This window comes from Primulina huaijiensis, chromosome 2 (genome assembly GCF_012295235.1).
Source record: "Primulina huaijiensis isolate GDHJ02 chromosome 2, ASM1229523v2, whole genome shotgun sequence".
In the NCBI taxonomy this organism is placed as follows: Eukaryota; Viridiplantae; Streptophyta; class Magnoliopsida; order Lamiales; family Gesneriaceae; genus Primulina; species Primulina huaijiensis.
Window position 1 is genome coordinate 885,295 of NC_133307.1, and position 19,713 is coordinate 905,007.

The 19,713-nt window shown below is 36.7% G+C and overlaps 2 protein-coding genes across 2 annotated transcripts; both read right to left on the reverse strand.

The window, feature by feature from the left end:
- Positions 1-4,128: 4,128 nt before the first annotated feature.
- LOC140971862 (uncharacterized) lies at positions 4,129-7,989 on the reverse strand. Its single transcript, XM_073434395.1, has 6 exons — positions 6,885-7,989; positions 6,375-6,770; positions 6,108-6,239; positions 5,625-5,939; positions 4,530-5,396; positions 4,129-4,478 (listed from the first exon to the last, which is right to left on the reverse strand). Exons 1-6 carry the CDS (start codon positions 7,987-7,989, stop codon positions 4,129-4,131), a joined length of 3,165 nt encoding a protein of 1,054 aa, XP_073290496.1.
- A 4,058-nt stretch (positions 7,990-12,047) lies between these two features.
- On the reverse strand, positions 12,048-13,107 carry LOC140962944 (early light-induced protein 1, chloroplastic-like). Its single transcript, XM_073422077.1, has 3 exons — positions 12,868-13,107; positions 12,595-12,687; positions 12,048-12,489 (listed from the first exon to the last, which is right to left on the reverse strand). The coding sequence occupies exons 1-3, from the start codon at positions 13,009-13,011 to the stop codon at positions 12,145-12,147; spliced, it is 582 nt and encodes a 193-aa protein (XP_073278178.1). The 5' UTR covers positions 13,012-13,107; the 3' UTR covers positions 12,048-12,144.
- Between the last annotated feature and the right edge of the window lie 6,606 nt (positions 13,108-19,713).

The window sequence follows — 19,713 nt, forward strand, 5'->3', positions numbered from 1 at the left end:
GTTAGTAATGTTGGCAACATTCAGAGCAACACCTGCACAAACTCTTTGATATTTCAGTAATGCATGAGAAACAAACTTACACAAAGAGTAAAGTATAAGAACCTCGTCACAACTAAAAAACCGCAAAACACTAACACTAGAAGAGCAGAAACACCAAAACCAGTAAAAGAATAACCCTCATTCATCATTCTCATCATCATCACTATCATCCTCTTCTTCATCACTGTCATTCTTAGTTCCAGATGGACCAGCATCATCTCCCCCTTTTTGTCCATGAAAGACACCTACTGCCAACAAAACATCGATGGTAGTAGCCAAATTCTCATAGTAAGCCAAATCAGCCTTGGTCTGGGCAATCTTTTTACGGGCATGATCGAGATGAGCCTGAGCACCAGCGACTGGAATCTTCAAATACCCAGATGTGGGTGGAGAATAAGTGATATGTGGAGGAGGACCAGCAGCAGGGGGTGATGTGGCAGAGGTGGAATGCAGAGAAGGACCAGCAGTAGAGGGTACGGTGGCAGAGGCATTCCAAGGAAGATCAACCTTCCTCTTTCCGTGTAGAAGAGCATGAGCAATCTTCAAATGTACGCTTTCAGTTATAGAAGGTTCACCAATGTCCTTAACGAACCCCTGAGACACCAGAATCCCATAGATGAGAGATGGAAATGGGAGTCTGGACGACTTCAATCTCCCGTTGGCATACTACAGAACCGTGTTGAAGACCAGGCTTCCAAAATTTAAGGCTGAGTTCCCAATTGCAAAGAAAGTCAGCGCGTGAGCCTTGGTGACAACAGTGGTATTGGTAGTCGGAGTCCAATTGTGGATGGCAATCTTGTGCAGTACTGAATACAGTGATGTGAGTGTAGCAGCTGAGACCTTATGGGGATGGAGAGGAAACTTACTGACCATTCCACCAGTTAGGAAAGAAATCACCGCATTTAAATCTGGAGGAGGACCTTCAGCAACAGCAGGTGTACCATAGTGTGCATTAATGACATCGGGGGTGAAGTCGTACACCCTGTTTCGCACAAAAACTTGTCCAAATTTTGCCGATCGCGGATCGCCAACACTCGAGGAGAGATTGCCATTGAATTCGAGGACGGCCTTATGACAGTAAGGGAGAACAGACGAGATTGTAGAAAACAGACGTCGAGACCTCATAAACTCGATTAAATTGTACCGGGAAAATGCTTCCAAATCCACATTGCGTTCCACAACAAATTCTCGATTTGCATAGAGAGGGCAGTTGGAGAATGCCGTCTCAGAGTAAAACATGTTGTTGTAGCTGTTGGCCAAATCATAAGCAGAAAGATCAATGTCGTCCTCAGTGTCCTCAACATCTGAGTCGACATCCATTGGTTCAGGGGTATTTGCTTGTCTTGCACCACCAGAAGCCGCTTCCTCAGCAGATTTAGCAGTAGACTGGCTTGATCAATTAGGAATTTTAGAAATTTGGGGAGCAGTAGAGGCAGATGGAGCTTTACCCTTCTGATTTTTCAAGTTGGCCAAAAATTGGGCCAACGAAATTTCATCCTCACTATCTTCAAAAAGATTCTGCGAGGGTTGTGTGGGGGGAGGAGCAGTATAAAAAAGAGCATCATCATCCTGGCCCAAGGAAGAAGATGAAGGGTCAACAGCAACCCGAGGTGCAGGTTTTTTACGAGCAACCAATTCGTAGTCACCATCAGCAGAGTCATCTCCCGAAGTCTCTGCCAGGTCAATCAACGATGGGCGAGTGGATGATTGCCCTTTGTATCGAAACCGTTTCCCTGGTGTGAGGTCAAAGTTATACCCAGCCTGTCTCTTTGATCGACAAACAGGTTGACGCGGAGGATTGAATACTTGGATAATTGGTGGATTTTCAACGTCGAAAGCATTTCCGGGTTCGCCTGGCGCAATTACTTCCAAGGAGACAGGATCTTCAGCCGTAAGCACCAATGGTAGATATGATTCGACAGTGGGTGTCGTAGCAGATGTTGTCTCACTAGGAGCAACATCTTCTGTGTGCCCCATTTCACTCCGAATATCAAGGGGATCAAAACCTTTGCCTGCCATTGATGGTGAATTGCAAGTTAAGCCGAGAAAGTAGGAAAATTACAGAGAGATAAGAAAACACTAGTGTAAATTTTTTTTTTCGAGGGTTTCTGGAACAGTAAGAATGAGCGTGATGTGAGTGAGGGGGTGTAGAAGATAATCATCACATCTCAGCGCAACGAAACACAATGTGACTGCCCTTAAGTCTAACGGTAATAAAAATGAAACGCAAAAATTTATTCGTTAACTCCATCAATTAATTACTGAATTAATTTTCGCACAAAAATGGTTCAAAAATTTCCAGAAGTAACCCACAACGACTTTCGCTCCACTGGACATCAAGGATCACATAAATTCGAGATTTTTGCAAAGTCTGGATTTTCACCGAATTTTCCTTTGTCAAATTATCAATATCCTTGTGACACACCAATATTCACGAAGATATGTTTATGCATGACCTAATTATGCCTAAAACAGAATGTAACAGAAATAGAAACATGGAGGCAAATATGAGATATGTTTACAGATGAAGTGTGGTCACAAATGTTGACAACATCTCCTGACAACACGCACAATTCCAGACAACAAATTTGATTATCTTCACACTCAGTGACTTAATAACATTTTTAACCTAGAAGTGGTAGCTCCCACACTAGAAGAACAGTCTTCATTGGACTCCTCTAGGTAGCTTTTTCCATTTTCTTCTATTTCTGTGTTAATTTTAGAAGGGGTAGCTCCCACACTAAAAGCACAGCCTTCATTGGGCTCTTTTAGGTAGCTTTTTCCATCTTTCCTTCTAATCACAAACCCATTACTTTACTTTTCAATTTTTCTTAGGTGACCTGTCACATTGGTTAGAGTCAAGTGACCAATCTTAACGTTCTTTGTGACAAAGTTCAAATGTATATGTGTGAAGATTTAAAGGATAACAAGGAATTGTAAGTGCATCAGAAAACCATGCTTCATAGTTTCTACACATCATATCACAGTATGAATGTAATGCAGAATGTCTAAGTCCTAAAAATGTATATGAAAATGAGATGTTGTCCGAGATGTTGTAACATCTGAGACAACATCCAAGAATGATTAGGCAGAACACATGCTGAGAGATTTCCGAAGGTTGGAGAATCTCTCAAAATCCAATGCTTTGGTGAATATATCGGCCAGTTGGTTATTTGTATCAACAAACTCCATTCGGATCAATCTTTTTTCTACAAGATCTCGAATAAAATGATGTCTTATGTCAATGTGCTTTGTTCGAGAGTGTTGTACTGGATTTTTTGAAATGTTAATTGCACTAGAATTATCGCAGTACACAACTAGGGATTCACTTTTAAGCCCATAATCTTCTATCATTTGATTCATCCACAAAAGTTGGGTACAAGCATTTCCAACTGCCACATATTCTGATTCAGCAGTGGACAATGAAACACAATTCTGTTTTCGACTATGCCAAGAAATCAAATTATTGCCAAGATAGAAACACCCCCCAGAAGTACTTTTTCTATCATCTAAATCCCCGGCCCAATCAGCATCTGAGAACCCTACTAGATTTGAGTTGGTTTCGTGTGTATACCATAATCCTGAGTTAATGGTTCCGGGTATGTATCGTAGGATACGTTTTACGGCTTTTAAGTGAGGAATCTTAAGATCAGATTGGTATCTAGCACATAAACAAACACTAAACATCAAGTCAGGGCGGCTAGCAGTCAAGTACAAGAGACTTCCTATGATGTTGCGGTAAAAGGTGTTGTCAACATCTTCGGCCGCAACATCTTTGGATAGTTTTTCATTTGAGCCCATAGGTGTTTTCATGTGCTTGGTGTTATTAGTAGCAAATTTGTTTACCAGATTCTTAGCATACTTACTTTGACACAAGAAGATGCCATCATGCATTTGTTTAATTTGCAAATCAAGAAAGAAATTTAACTCACCAACCATGCTCATTTCAAATGTAGATGACATGCATTCAACAAACTCATCAGCATGCTTTTGAGAGGAAGAGCCAAAGATTATATCATCAGCGTAAACTTGACAAATAAGAATCTCACCTTTGGACTTTTGAATAAAAAGAGTTTTGTTTCCCTCACCTCATTTGAAGCCAATTTCGAGTAGATATTCAGTCAATCTTCCATACCATGCACGTGGTGCTTGCTTTAATCCATAAAGTGCCTTTTTCAGCTTGTAGACATAATCCAAATGGTGTAGATCCTCAAAACCCTTCGGTTGTCTAACATACACTTCCTCACTCAAGATGCCATTTAAGAACGCATTTTTAACATCCATTTGAAAAAGTTTGATTTTCATGTAGCATGCAATGGCTAGTAGTAGTCTGACTGACTCAATACGGGCTACAGGAGCAAAGGTCTCATCAAAATCAACCCCCTCAACCTGTGTGTACCTTTGAGCAACTAACATTGCTTTGTTTCTAATGATGTTTCCTGACTCATCAGTTTTATTTTTGAAAATCCATTTTGTACAAATTATGTTACCATGGTCAGGGGGTGGAACCAAGTCCCACACATCATTTCGAACAAATTGTTCAAGCTCATCATGCATAGCATTAATCCAAAACTCATCTTTCAAAGCTTCATCAACATTTTTGGGCTCAATATTGGATATAAAACATGAAAATCTAACCTGTGAGTATGTAGAGCTCATGCATATCAGCCCAGCCATTTTTCGGTAGTCAATCTTTTCTTTCTTCCGGGTTTGAACATCTCCACGCATGTTTCCAATTATTTGAGATGATGGATGGTTTTTCTGAATTTTGCTTGGAATACACGATCCATCGTCTATCGTATCATCATCGCAATGCAGTTCTTCAGATCCAGTGACTTCAGTGTCACATGTTGTGCAAGATGTTGCAACATCTGGGGCAACATCTGTTCTTTCCAGTGAGGTTCGAGTTTCCAGAAGGTCTTCAACGTCATCTTCAGTAGTTTTCTTCTTGAGATCTGCACAATCATCAAAAACAACATTAATTGATTTCATAATAGTCCTCGTTCTTAGATTGAACATACGATAAGCACGACTATTAGTAGCATATCCCAAGAACAGACACTTATCACTCTTTGAATCGAACTTAGTAAGTTGCTCCCTGTCATTCAACGTGTAACATACACAACCGAAAACATGAAAATATTTAAGGTTAGGCTTCTTTCCCATCATGATTTCATAAGAAGTCATGGTTGAACCACTTCTTAGATAGACTCTATTCGAAATATGGCATGCTGTATTAAGGGCTTCTGCCCAAAAACGCTTTGAGATATTCTTTGAAGCTAGCATCACCCTTGCCATTTCTTGCAGAGTCCTGTTCTTGCGTTCGCCAATGCCATTTTGCTGTGGGGTTTTCGGTGCTGAAAATTCGTGTGAGATACCTTTCCTATCACAGAAGGATGAGAAGGATGTGTTTTCAAATTCTTTACCGTGATCAGTTTTGATCCTTCTCACCTTTAGATTATGGAAGTTTGAGATTCTTGTGACCAATTGTTAAAACACATTATAAGTGTCTGATTTCTCCCTAATGAAACTGACCCATGAGAACCGTGAGAAATCATCAACACACACAAAAGAATACTTCTTACCTCCAACGCTTTCTACTTCCATGGGACCCATAAGATCCATGTGCAGTAATTCCAGACAGCATGTTGTCCCAGATGTTGGCAACACTGGGTGCGACACGCGCGTCTGTTTTCCTTTTTGACAATCTCCGCACACATATGATATTTCAGATGAAAGATTAGGCATACCTCGTACTGCATCGTACTTACTCAAGTTCTTCAAGGTTTTGAAATTTGCATGTCCGAGTTTTTGATGCCAAAGGTTAAGTTCGGTGATTTGCACATGTTTGCACGAAAGTTCTTCACCTATTTGATAGCAATTATCCGAAGACCTTGTACCTGTCATAATGCACATGTTAGTTTCATCAAAAACTTCACAAGTATGTTTATCAAACTTAACCAGCAAGTTATCATCATACAATTGGCTGATGCTTATCAAATTTGAATTTAATCCTTCAACATGAAGCACATTGTGGAGCTTTGGTAGTCCTTCAACATTCAATGTACCCTTTCCAACAATTTTTCCTTTGGCTCCCCCTCCATAGGTCATTCTACCACATTTTTGCTCAACATAATCGATGAGATATTCTCGTGATCCCGTCATGTGGCGTGAGCTCCCACTATCAAAATACCAATGACCTGCAGTGTTAGTTTTCAATGAAGTATAGACAGCATTACAGTGAGTTTTTACCTTTGGTACCCAAATTTGTCTTACTGTAGGTCGATAATGAGATGTGTTGCGGGAAATGTTGGACAACATTTGGGGCAACATACGACTCGACTTTTGATTCATGCGGTCATCTCTGAGTTTAAAGCAGTAAGGCCTGATATGTCCAGGCTTAAAACAATAATGGCATACATACCTGCGTTTTCGTTTCTCACAAATTGGTGCAGCAGGTTGTCTTTTTGGAAGAGATCTTTTGATCGGCGATTTGGATTGTGGTTGTGTGGATGTATCATCCTTTCCCTTCACAAAGATAGTCGACTTGGAAGATTCACCAATCTCGAACACACTGTCTTTGAAGCCTAAGCCTTTCTTGTCATCTCTTCCCATCAAAAGTATGGAATCAAGCTTGGATGTGCTGGAATTAAACTTAGACAAAGTTTCAGTTGCCTTTTGAAGTTCTTCTTTGGTTTTACCAAGTTCCAAATCCTTTTTGCTCAAAATTACTTCAAGTTTGGCAACCACAGCTTTCAGATCAATGTTCTCCTTTATAAGACTCGAGTTCAACTTGTTTCTTTTGGTTCAATCTTCAAACAACTCTTCATAAAGTTTTTGCACACTCTCAAGAGTGATTTCTTCATCATCTGCTTCTGATTCATCATCTTTACTCACATTTACAGAAGTTGTGGATCTCAAGCATACTGAATTTTTGCAGATGTTGCGTCCAAGTGTGGCAACACCTAAAGGATTCACCTGCAGCCAGTGATTCTCTGTGAACAGTGCAGTCAAGGAGGTTTGACTTTCTTCATCAGTGGATTTCTCCTCAGCATCGGATTCTTCATCGCTTAGAGATACATTGTAGCCTTTGTTTTTTCGTAGTCGGTTAGCACATTCATTGGCATAGTGTCCAAAATCCTTGCACTCTCTACACTGCACTGAATCATACTTTTTTGAATTGTATTGTCCCTTGCTTTCATTCATTGGCTGAAATTGTTGCTTGACAGGGTACTTTTGTGACTTTTCAGATGCAGGCAGGCTAGTAGATTTAGACGGTTGTGCATTCTTCTTTTTATCTCGGATTCTTTTCAAGTAATCACCGAATTTCTTTGTGATAAAGGAGATAGAATCCTCGCAGAGATCAGAATCATTGACTTCTTGAGATATTCGAAGGAGTTCATTGTAGGAGTCATTTGAAGCTTGGAGTGCAATTGTCTTCCCTTTCTTCTTCTTCTGCAAGTCCAGGTTCATTTCAAACGTGCGTAATGAACTGATAAGATCTTCCAATGACATCTGAGAAGTGTCCTTAGCCTCATCTATTGCGCAAATTTTTATGTTGAATCTTTCAGGCAGAGAACGGAGAACTTTGCTAACCAGACGCTCATTGGAGATAGATTCTCCAACACTGAATGCCTCATTAGCAATTTCCCGTAGACGGCGATCGTACTCGAGTATGTTCTCATATTCTTCCATCCTCATCATCTCGAATTTGGAAGTAAGCATCCTTAATCTGGTTCGTCGCACACTCTCAGACCCTTCACAGTGACATTGGAGGATATCCCATGCACTTTTAACCGAAGTACAGTTAGTGATTAAACTGAACATGTTCATGTCAACCGATGTGAATATAGCATTCAAGGCCTTTGAATTGTGGTTCGAATTTTGCACTTCATCAGCAGTCCAGTCAGTTTCAGGCTTTGGCCGTTTGTCACCCTCTTGATCTATCATGACTGGTGGAGTCCATCCATTGATGACACGCTGTCATGCCCGTTCATCTAGAGATTTTATGTAGCATCTTATTTTGACCTTCCATAGGCTGTAATTCGTACCGTCTAGAACTGGTGGTCGAAGTGTTGCGCTTGCAAATGTATTGTCCATTTGATTAGTTCTGTCAAACAAAAATAAAAACCAGAATCACCACTTAGTATATCAAGAGTAGGCTCTGATACCACTTGTAAGGATTATTTTGTCCGACATATATCAATAAATAATGAAAATATCAGAATAAGGGTAAAAGTAGTAAATTTGTGTTTTGTCAGAATTAAATGTTGTGCCAGATGTTACAACATCTCGGACAACATCTTCATGCAGCGGAAACTTTTTATAAAACAAATTGACTTGAAATAAATCGATGGACAAAATTAAATATGCACAAGTATAAATACTTGTGCGGTGCCTTATGGCAAAAATTAATCACTAGAAAACCAAATCGTTTATACAAACACTTATCACTAGTGATTATGACAAAAATCAATTTTCTCAACAAGTTGAGAAAATAAAGCTTTCTAAAAACAACCAACAATATTAAAACGTGAATAAGAAAGCAAAAAAAAACGTCAACGAAAACTAGAGTCACAGAAACACTCTTCAGCCAACTTCGTCACGGATATTGTCTGCAGATGTTCCCAACACTCAAGGCAACACTTGCTATCGGCAGTCTTCAAGGCAGCAGCAACGTTGACAGTGTTTTTCTCTGAGATTCAGAACGTGCAAAGTGCGTGTATTATGTTGAGTAGAAAACGGCCAGCCCTACAAAGTCCTTGGTCTTCCTTTTTATAGATGAGAGTCTTATCACATAAGGAAACCTATTAAACAAGGGAAGATAAGAGTTTGATTAGAAATAAACTCTATTTAAACATTGATATCATATCTCATCAAATCATTAACATAAATATAATATCTCAATAAGTCAACAATAAGCTTAAATATATTTGCACAATTATCTCATTATCTTAAGAAATGCAAAATCACATAATATTACCATACTCAAGTTAAATCAATAAAGAAAGATATAGTTAGGGAAATAATTTAATTCTGTAATTTTATCAAACTCGACAATATTATTTCCCTTCATCTACAAAGGGTGGGTGGGATGCACGTGGGGGTAACGTGGATTTAAGGACGTAAATGAACCAAGCCGCTCGTATGTTATTCGAAGCTCGAATCGATAAAATCTCGTTTAATGATGCTCGTTAAGATAAACGAACCAAGTTCAAGCGTTAGAATACAGCTCGTTAGCTCATGAACAGGTTCGTTGGTAGACTCATGAGTCATTTCATAGATGAAAAAATAATAAGTTTGATATTTGATTAATATTATACATTTTACTTATGAAAAATATAAAAAATCGATTAAAGCTATTTATTAGAATAAAATTACAATTTTTAATAATATTATAATATTTTTCTCTAAATATATAATTTGGTTTTTAATGAATTTAATGAATATTTAAATATATAATTTATATTTATTGAGTTTGTTTAGACTCGATAAAATCTCGAATAAGCTTATGAGTCATTAATATATTCGTTAAATAAAGTTCGAGCTCAAATCGATTATAAACGAGTTAAACTAAAACATTCACTAATTCAACTCAATTACATCCTTACCTGGATTCATAGGCACCTCACATGTTTTCTTTTAAAGGTTTCGAACGCATAAGAACACAAATTTCTAGTCCTTTGGAAAATTACATTGCTCTAAAAATCGGCCAAGGTAGTTCCTAGGCACTAGGCGGCAACCGACCGCCTAGAAAAAGTGCTAGTCGACTTGTCGCCTAGGCGGTGCTAGGCTATCCTAGGCGGCTTTAGGCAATTAGGGCTTTTATTTATTTTTTAAAAAAAAAAGTTTTTTGTATTTTAATTTAAATTAAAAATCCAATTAAAAAATGAAATGTATTGTTTTATAGGCTCTAGACAAAGTCTAACAAGAAATGTGATTTATGGATAATATATCAAACTTAATCTTCATCTGCGATCTAGAGAGTGAAAACTTCACGAAGGTGATTTTGCATCCGAAAAATGGAGGATCACAATGATGATATTGAGTTAATTTAAACAATGATTTAATATTATAAAATAAAAACTTCATCTTATTTTTTTATTAGTCATGTTATCTCTACCTATATCAATCAGTGATTTAATATTCTAAAATAAAAGTAAAATTAAAAAAATTAGAGATATTAATATATAATGTAACTAAATATTATAAAAACTAATTTTAAAAACTGCTTAGATGGCCGCCTAGACGGCTAGGTGCTAGGCGATAAGTAGCCGCTCGTTTACCTTTTTTAGAACACTGAAAAAATATAAATGAAATTTTAATTTTTTTGGTAAATAATAATTTTCCTGCTGTTCACCCTATATATTCAGAATAAGAAGATCTAATCGTTTGAGTAGGATTAATAGAATTTAATTAAATTGTTATATGTATAAATTATGATATTTTTATGTTATGTCACTTTATTAAATATTTATAAAAATTTTGAAAAATAAAATATCTAAACCATTTTCCATTTTGTCATGCAACTATTGTAATTTATGGTCCCAATTGATTGCTTTTTGTCCTCTTGTTGAGGTAGGCAAGTTTTTTTTTTTTGTCTCGAGTCTTTCCAATATATTTATGTCTGGTGTCCAATTGATTGTTTTTGTCCTCTTGTTGGGGTAGACATGTTGCTCTTGTTTTTACTGTATTAACTTGAGTTTTTGCAAAGTGCTTATATCTTCATTCACACGATTTTGAGAAACTTCACATAGGTTACCTATCTCAAAATTGCCTCAAATCAAGCATTTTTAATTTTTGAGTTTTTATGTGATGAACTATCTTCATTATACCAACACGTGTCTTCCAGTATGTTTATGTTCTCACTCCCAGAATTGTCTCAAATCGAGCACCCTTAATTTTGAAGTTATTTTGTGATGATCTCTCAAAAATAATATGTATCTTAATTATATGAATAGTACTTATCAAATCTTTTAAACTATTTTCAACTATACAGTCTCATACAAGCACAGTCTATAGTCGCATACATGCATAGTCTTGAAATCTCGTTCATTGTTAGATATGGTATACCCTTATTTAATTTGTTTTCCAATAATTTTTTTATCTAATTAAAATATTTATTAAACAAGGGTCAAATAGAAAATTTCTTCATAAAAATTATTTTTCTAATAATTTTTTATCAGTGTGAAAATACAAAAACCTAAATCAATGAGATTGAGGAAGTAGAATTTTTTCAGGAAATTCAAAATTTTGTTGCCTAATTTCGCTAGGGTAGTGTAAATCGCCAAATTTATTTTTTCTGTAATAACTAATGAGTTGATATTTTTAATTTTATTAATTCATTTATAAATTGACTTGATATCTAAATATTATTGTTACTAAACCATATTTTCTGATACCAAACATTTTTAACATGTCCACCATGACATTAGCACTCAACAAAAAAAATGAACTAAAATAATAATAATAATAAAAACCGTGCAAATAATTAGTTGACTTAAAATGAAAAATAACCGAAAAAATAATGAAAATGAAAATATACAAGTTATAAGATCAAAAATTTAATTGTCCAGAAAGTATGTATGATTAATTGACGATTTTTAAGCAATTTAAAGTTAACTAGAATGGGGAATTCTAAAACAAAATTTCTAAGTAAATAATTAAAAATTTAGTAGTCACTAAGATATAGCTATTGGTAATGGTGCAACTCAAATCTTTTAAACCGCACAGCAGCTCAAGCACCATGGTTCGAACGCTCTACCAAGCAAGGACAATTATTGCAACCAACAATCTTCTTCTCAATAATTACACTCCTTGCAATCAATGAGCATCGAACCCGTGACCTTGGCACTGATACCAATTGTAGGACCAAGCGTTTGCCGCTTTACCAAAAGCTATAACTAGTGGTTATGGTGCAACTCAAATCTTTTAAATCATACCGCAGCTCAAGCACCACGGTTCGTTCACTCTACCAAGAACAATTATTACACCCAACAAACCGTAAATTATTTAATCAAACATTCTCACTTATATTATTCAAATACACATCATTGTTTACAGTATACACACCACGCGATATTAACACCATCATATTCAAAATATTCACACAAGAGTGCCACCCTTGACATACTCGGTGTAAGCCAAAGCTATCAATCCTACCATTGCAAGCCTTCCATTCCAAAGTTCTGCATCAGATGTCATCAATCCCTTCGATTTCGAATCCGCACTCACGCCTTTGAACAAAGGGACTAGAGATGCCACGGATAGCAGAACAGTTGTCCCGAGAAACCACGGGATCCCTCCGTCTTGTATCTGCGAAAAGATATCTTGTCCTTTGGTTATCTCAACTGCAATAGCTGCCACGAATCCGATCATGGCAAGGCGGCCGTTGATCCTTTCAGGGCCCGGGCCGTCGAAGGCCATGATGTCTGTAATCTTGGTGCTTTCCTGCATGCACGTAGATTGAGCTCACATGTGAATATATGAATAATGAATATATTATGTATCGTATTAATTGTAACAAGAAGAAATATTGTTTGGATTTGAATTAACCTCAGGTTGCGGCCGTGGAGGAGGTGTTGAAAACAACTGAGGAGGAATTGGAACTGCTGCTTTTTCTTTCTCCCCAGCAACATCATCACCATCCTGTTAAATCAAGAATTAATAAACTCCAATATTATTTTAATCTAGAAGCAAGATAACCCTCGTATTAATATATATTATTTACTTCATAAAATGTACATCATAAACTTTGCATAAGATCTGCGGATCACTTTTTTTGTTATTTAACCACAATCATTCAATAGTTTCACATTATATATGTACCTCAACCATGCTTCGAACTCTGAACTTCAAATCCCTCTTAAATAGTGACGCACTCTTCAAAGGTACAAACTGGTTCAAACCAACGGTTCTTGAATTAAAACCAGCTCCACAGATCATTTGCATCCCTGTTCCTGCAGCTGCCATATTGTGTGTTGTGTGTGAGAAAACTAAGAATTTTTCTACTTATTTTAATAATCAAAATAAGTTGTTTTGGTACAAAAGAAGTATTTAGTTTGAGTATGGGAGTATGTTGGGATTGTGGGTTTATTTATAGATGCAATATCGGAGCTTTTTGGCCAGAGAAATTGTGGGTATTTCTCGTTCCACGTAAATTGGCTATTATTCGAACAACATCGTGTGAATATGGACTCATAGGCACCGCACAGGTTTCTTTTCAGGATGTGTAGGCCTATAAAATTCTAGTTGCGTCGGTGTATGAAATTATATATGTAGTAATAATTATTTCACACAAAATTCAAACTTTATGTAGTTATTCACCTTTCTATGATAATGGTGTCAAAATTAAAATGAGGATGTTGAGATCCAAAGGTCGATATGAGGATTTTGGAATAGGTTATGTCCTTTTTATTTTGAGTCTATTTTTCGCCAAAGTGTCAATATTTTTTCGGATATATCGATTAGATGGGAAAATAATATTTTGATCTACTGAATTGTCTTATTTTGTGTTTTGGATTATTAAGTATTTAAAGTTTAGTTATACTATGTAGTAATTTTGATTAGTTTTTTCTTTTAACCCTATTTTATCGATGTGCTGTTATGACACTAAAATTATTGATGTAACACTAAAATTTCTTATTAGTCTAGCGCAACATCAGCAATTAAATTAAAATAGTTGTAAATTAAATTCGTTGCATCAAAATCTAATTTTGATGAGTTAATGCACTAAAATCAAATATTGTACGAGTTACTATATAAAAAAGTTGTGATTAAGATAAATTCCATTACACTAATGAAAGATAATTACAATTTTAACTTTAGTGATTAAATAGTACTGTATTAAATTTCAATAGCGTATTGTCCTTTTGTGATATCTAGACTCTTTTAAAATCCATCAGCTGTGATCTTAATTAAACAAAACAATTAAATAAAAAACATTATTCCCCCTATTTTAGTTACACAGCATTCCCATGTTAATTATTTCTTTCTTGCCTAAATTTATAGTTAGGAAATAATTTTAATTTTATGTATCAGACTCTCTGTAATTTTGATTCTCTATATCTAAATTCATTCGTGATCCTATATATTTTAGTTTTTGATAATTTTAATTCGTTCTTGAAAGGAATATTTTATTCCTTTATTATTTTGATAAATTTTTATTATCAATTTATGATTTTGTATTTCTAGATTATTGCTTGATTTATTTCTAGATTATGAAATCTTTTTTTATTTATTCTTATACGATAAGATCTTGGTTGATTTATATCTAGATATTATATTATTTGTTTTTTAATATGATTTTTATCTCCAAGATATTTTATCCTTGTTAAAAAGAGTTTTATATCTAATGAAAATCTTGTTTCCATATTTTGTAGGACTCTTTTATGGAATAACTTTTAGGTCAAATCATTGATATAAATATGTATAGTCTCACAGCCGTACATGGGTTTTCAGAGAGAGAAAAGGTGTTTTGGAGAGAGAAGAGGTGTGGTAGAGAAAGTTGGACAGAGAACTTTTCATTGAGAAGAAAATTACAAGAAGTCCAACATATATTTGCTCTACAGTTTTTATGTGATCGGCGATCACTTTTGTAGGAGCTTTTCGTGTGAGCCTTTTGGTGTGACTATTTCGTGAGGTCGATTGAGAGAGCTTTTCACATAGAAGAAAAAATACAAGAGCCGAACCTATTTTGATGAGACGTTTTTGTGTGATCGGGTGATCACTTTAAAGCACATGAGAGCTGCTGGAGTTTGTCTCTGAACATACTTATAGTTCAGAGTTGAAGATTTTTATGTTGAAAAATTTGTGTGATTGAGTTGCAGATTTACCGTGTTTCCAACACTCGAAGAACAACACTGACGCAGAGTGTTGGACGAAGAGCGGTTTCGTTTGGTTTTAAGCAACACGCTTTTTGGTTCATGCATCTAGTATTTACTTTTAATGTTTGATGCATGTTAATTCCTTAGAGTGTCAAGGAATTTAGTTTTGTTAATCTCACTAGTATTGTTTTGGTATAAACGATTTACATATTTTTCTAGTGAATTTTTTGCCATGAGGCATTGCACAAGTATTCGTACTTGTGCATAATTTAAAACTGGTGTTTATTTATTAAATTTACATTTGTATGTTAATAATTAATTTCCGCTGCAGTGTTGTGTGCTGGTGTTGACAACACCGAGCACAACACTAACTACTGATACACACAAATATATTTATTTCCTGTACAACGTCCCTTACAAGTGGTATCAGAGCCAACGCTTGATACACTAAGTGATTGATTCTTGTTTATTGTTGTTTTTTGCAGGAAATATAACAAAAGCTCAATGGATGTATTGGCTTCAAGTGCTGTTTTTAGACCACCGGTCTTGGATGGATCTAATGCAAATGAATGTGTCAACAGCCTTCGTAAGAACAAAGGCATGGCAGTTTTCTTGAGTGATGACAACTCAGAAGAAGATCTGGAATCTTGTAAAGGAGAAGAGCACTCTTTCCTGTCTGCTGTTTTGAAGGAAAAATGCTGGCTGCAAGTCAACCCGCACGGTGTTGTCGCAGGTGTTGCAACACCAGGCCGCAACACCACTTCAAAATCTTTGTGTCTCAATGCTAAATCTCACAATGACTCAGGTAATCATGAAATTCAGGATACTGATTCTGATGAACTCACATTTGAAAGTGTGCAGGCTATGTATGAAGAGTTATACGAAGATTGGATCAAAATAAATAAAACAAATTCAATCCTGTCTAAGGAGAACACTGATCTGAAAGAATGTGTGTCTCGACTTGAAGTTGTGCTTAACAAGAAGGATCTTGAGCTTTGTAGAGTTAAGGATGATCTTGAGAAGGCCTCAAAAACTCTTGAAAAATTTAACTCGAGTTCAACAAAACTTGACTCGATGTTAATGATGGGAAAAGATAATAGAGCTGGTCTTGGATATGTTGAAAGTGTATATGAACATGGTGAATCTTCCAACTTCGGATCAATATCAACTGTGTTTGTAAAGAAAAGTGAAGACAATTATGTCCCTTTAATGGTGAACCCTCCTATGAAGAATCTGCCAATCTCAAAGCTAGCCTCGGAACAAAGACCGAAACAAAATAGAGCTTCTCCCTCTCCTTTGAAAGTTGATCCTCTGGTGATAATGTCTCAAACCAAGAAATCATGGTCAACTTCAGAACCAAAGCAAAGAAAGCGACATTTTATCTGTCATTACTGTCATAAGCCTGGGCACATCAAACCTTTCTGCTACAAACTAAGAGATGACTACCTGAATTGGCAATCAAATCGGGTGTTGCACACAGTGTGCAACAGTGTTGCACAACACCATGCACAACACCGCAATCAAAAAATCTTCCTCAAGGAAAATATAGTGGGTGCTCACGCCACATGACCGGATTTAAAGAACACCTCACGGATTATGTTGAAGTAAAACGTGGGAATGTAACCTATGGTGGTGGTGCCAAAGGGAGAAGTGTAGGCAAAGGAACCCTGAACGTTGATGGGCTTCCTGAACTTCACAATGTTCTACATGTTGAAGGACTTAATTCGAACTTAATAAGCATAAGTCAACTTTGTGATGATGATTTACATATTAGGTTCAACAAAAATAATTGTGAAGTTTTTAATGATGCCAATATTTGTATTATGTCAGGTACTCGGTCTGCTGACAATTGCTATCTTTTGGGAGAAGGTGAGGAGTGTCGAAGTGTCAAGGTAAATGATTTGGACCTATGGCATCAAAAATTGGGACACGTGAGTATCAATACCTTGAAGAATATGCGTAAGTTTGATGCTGTGAGAGGTATGCCCAATTTAAATTTAGGTGCTGTGTATGTCTGTGGTCCATGTCAGAAAAGTAAACAAACCCGTGTTGCGCACCCAATGTTGCAACACTTTGGGACAATACAGTGCCTTGAACTTTTACATATGGATATAATGGGTCCAATGGATGTTGAGAGCTTGGGTGGTAAGAAATATTCATTTGCTTGTGTTGATGATTTTTCACGTTTTACTTGGGTAAGTTTCCTTAGAGAAAAATCTGATACTTTTGATGTTTTTAAGAAATTGCATGGTAGGATAACAAATTTGTATAATGTAAGGGTGGTCAAGATAAGAACCGATCATGGTAAAGAGTTTGAAAATTCACATTTTAGTTATTTGTGTGACAAGAAAGGTATCACTCATGAATTTTTAGCTCTAAAGACCCCTCAACAAAACGGCATAGCTGAGAGGAAAAATAGAACCCTTCTAGAAATGGTTCGAGTCATGCTGAGTTCCAAGAATGTGTCGAAACGTTTTTGGGCTGAAGCTTTAAATACTGCATGTCACATTTTCAACCGTGTATTTTTAAGTAGTGGATCTACCATGACATCCTATGAAATCTTAATGGGAAGAAAAGCAAACCTTAAATACTTTCATATCTTTGGTTGTGTTTGTTATGTTATAAATGATCGTGATCATCGTGCAAAATTTGACTCCAAAAGTGATAAATGTCGATTTCTCGGATATTCAATGAATAGTCGGGCTTACCGTGTTTTTAATTTGAGAACTAGAACAACTATTGAGTCAATTAATGTGGTGTTTGATGATTTTGCAGATCTAACAGGAAAAACCAATGAGGATGATACTGAAGGACTGCTGGATATAAGTGAGCCACTGAACAGTACTGGTGTTGAGCCTGGTGTTGAGTCCAGTGAGGCAACACCAAACACAACACCGCATCTGAACCGAACAGAAACTGTGGATAATGATAACGATGAAGATGATATGGTGATCAATTGTGAAAAAGAAATTCCCAACAAGATTCAGAAAAATCACCCATCATCACAAATCATTGGTGGAGGTGTGCAAACTAGGAAAAAGGAGAAGGTCGACTACCGAAAGATGATTGGGCTAGTGTGCATGAGCTCCGAGTACTCCCAGGTAAGTCACTCTTGTTTTGTCTCTCACATTGAACCTAAGAACATTAACGATGCACTAAAAGACGAATTTTGGGTCAATGTAATGCATGAAGAACTTGAACAATTTGTGCGCAATGATGTATGAGATTTAGTTCCTAGACCTTCGAATACCAATGTTATTGGAACAAAATGGATTTTCAAAAATAAAACAGATGAATCTGGTAACATTGTTCGAAATAAGGCTCGGTTGGTAGTTCAAGGGTATACGCAGGTTGAGGGGGTTTATTTTGATGAAACCTTCGCTCCTATAGACCGAATTGAGTCAGTCCGACTGTTGCTTGCCATAGCTTGCCATATGTGCATCAAGTTGTATCAAATGGACGTAAAAAGTGCTTTTTTGAATGGAATTTTGAATGAGGAAGTATATGTAAGTCAACTTAAAAGATTTGAAGATCCTCATCACATGGAGCATGTCTACAAGCTGAAGAAGGCTCTATATGGACTGAAATAGACTCCACGAGCATGGTATGTGTAATGCCCCAGACTTTTATTTGACTAATTGCGATTATCGATTTATAATTTGACGTAATTATAGATGGAAAGGATCGGACTGGGAAAGACGAGGAAAGATGTAACGTATGTGCGAGGACAGTATCCCTCGCGCATATGCGCAACCAGGAGGCGCGCATATGCGCGATTTGGGCAGAGAACCTCGCTCATATGGGCGAAAGAGGTGCGCACATATGCGCGATCTGTGCATGCTGGGTCCATAGAACCTCGCGCATATGCGCGGAGATGAGGCGCGCATATGCGCGAGCTGCCGTGCTCGGAACGCGCCGAGACATTGTCTCGCGCATATGCGCCGATGAAGGTCGCGCGAGACGTGTTTTGCAAAAAAGTGAGCCACTTGGCTTGTGCATGCACGTGTAGGTATANTCGTCCGAATTTCAATCCGACTTCGGTACTGTGTTTCTATCGACGTAGGCTACAACTGGACATAAGTTTTGCTACGTTCTGATATGTTTTGAAATTATGATATAGTCAGAATCTGATATGATTCCTATATGATGTTCTTGACATGTTAGACATCGTATAATCAAAACTGGATTGAGGAACAGATACCATATGAAATTGTTATGAATTTTGGAGTCGATTTGATATCAGAATTGAATTGTTATCGATTATGAGGTGTTGGGATTGAGATCTGATTGATATGGTATTGCTGGGTATATTGAGATTTTGACGTTGTGCTGTTGAAAAAGAATTTGATTGAATTCTGATTATATCCAGTATTGATTGAATAGTGTATTGATACCGTACCCTCGATATTGTTATTGCCAGATTGAAGTTGACAGGCTTTAAATCAGAGACTTCGACATAGTAAGAGTAACAGAGTGAAAGGTATAATTAATGTTGAGTTGGGATTGCACAACTCGAGTGAGGTTTGACTCGAGTTTCCTTAAATCACATACTTTAGTTTATTGCATTGATATTTGCAATTTATAAGAATTGATGTGTGTGATTTATTGATTTATAGACAATGTATGTATTGAGTCATAGGCTGATTCGCCTAGTCCTTGGCTGATTCGCTTATTCCATTGGCTGATTCGCTTATTCTGTTGGCTGATTCGCCCCGATACTGGATATATACATTATATCGATGCCGTTTAGGGTTGATTCATTCCTATCGACTGAGATTCGATTTATTTGTCAATATCCAAACCCCGGGATCCCTAGATTAAGAATGAGTCGAGTCTGAGATGACGCATC

Coding starts and splice junctions, on each gene's coding strand:
- LOC140971862 (XM_073434395.1), bottom strand. CDS start 7,989: ATGATAGATCAAGAGGGTGACAAACGGCCAAAGCCTGAAACTGACTGG. Junction 6,771..6,884: donor TGAAGAAATCACTCTTGAGA/GTGTGCAAAAAC, acceptor CCAAACTTGAAG/TAATTTTGAGCAAAAAGGAT. Junction 4,479..4,529: donor GGTTCCACCCCCTGACCATG/GTAACATAATTT, acceptor CTGATGAGTCAG/GAAACATCATTAGAAACAAA.
- LOC140962944 (XM_073422077.1), bottom strand. CDS start 13,011: ATGGCAGCTGCAGGAACAGGGATGCAAATGATCTGTGGAGCTGGTTTT. Junction 12,688..12,867: donor GAGTTCGAAGCATGGTTGAG/GTACATATATAA, acceptor TTGATTTAACAG/GATGGTGATGATGTTGCTGG. Junction 12,490..12,594: donor CTCCACGGCCGCAACCTGAG/GTTAATTCAAAT, acceptor ACGTGCATGCAG/GAAAGCACCAAGATTACAGA.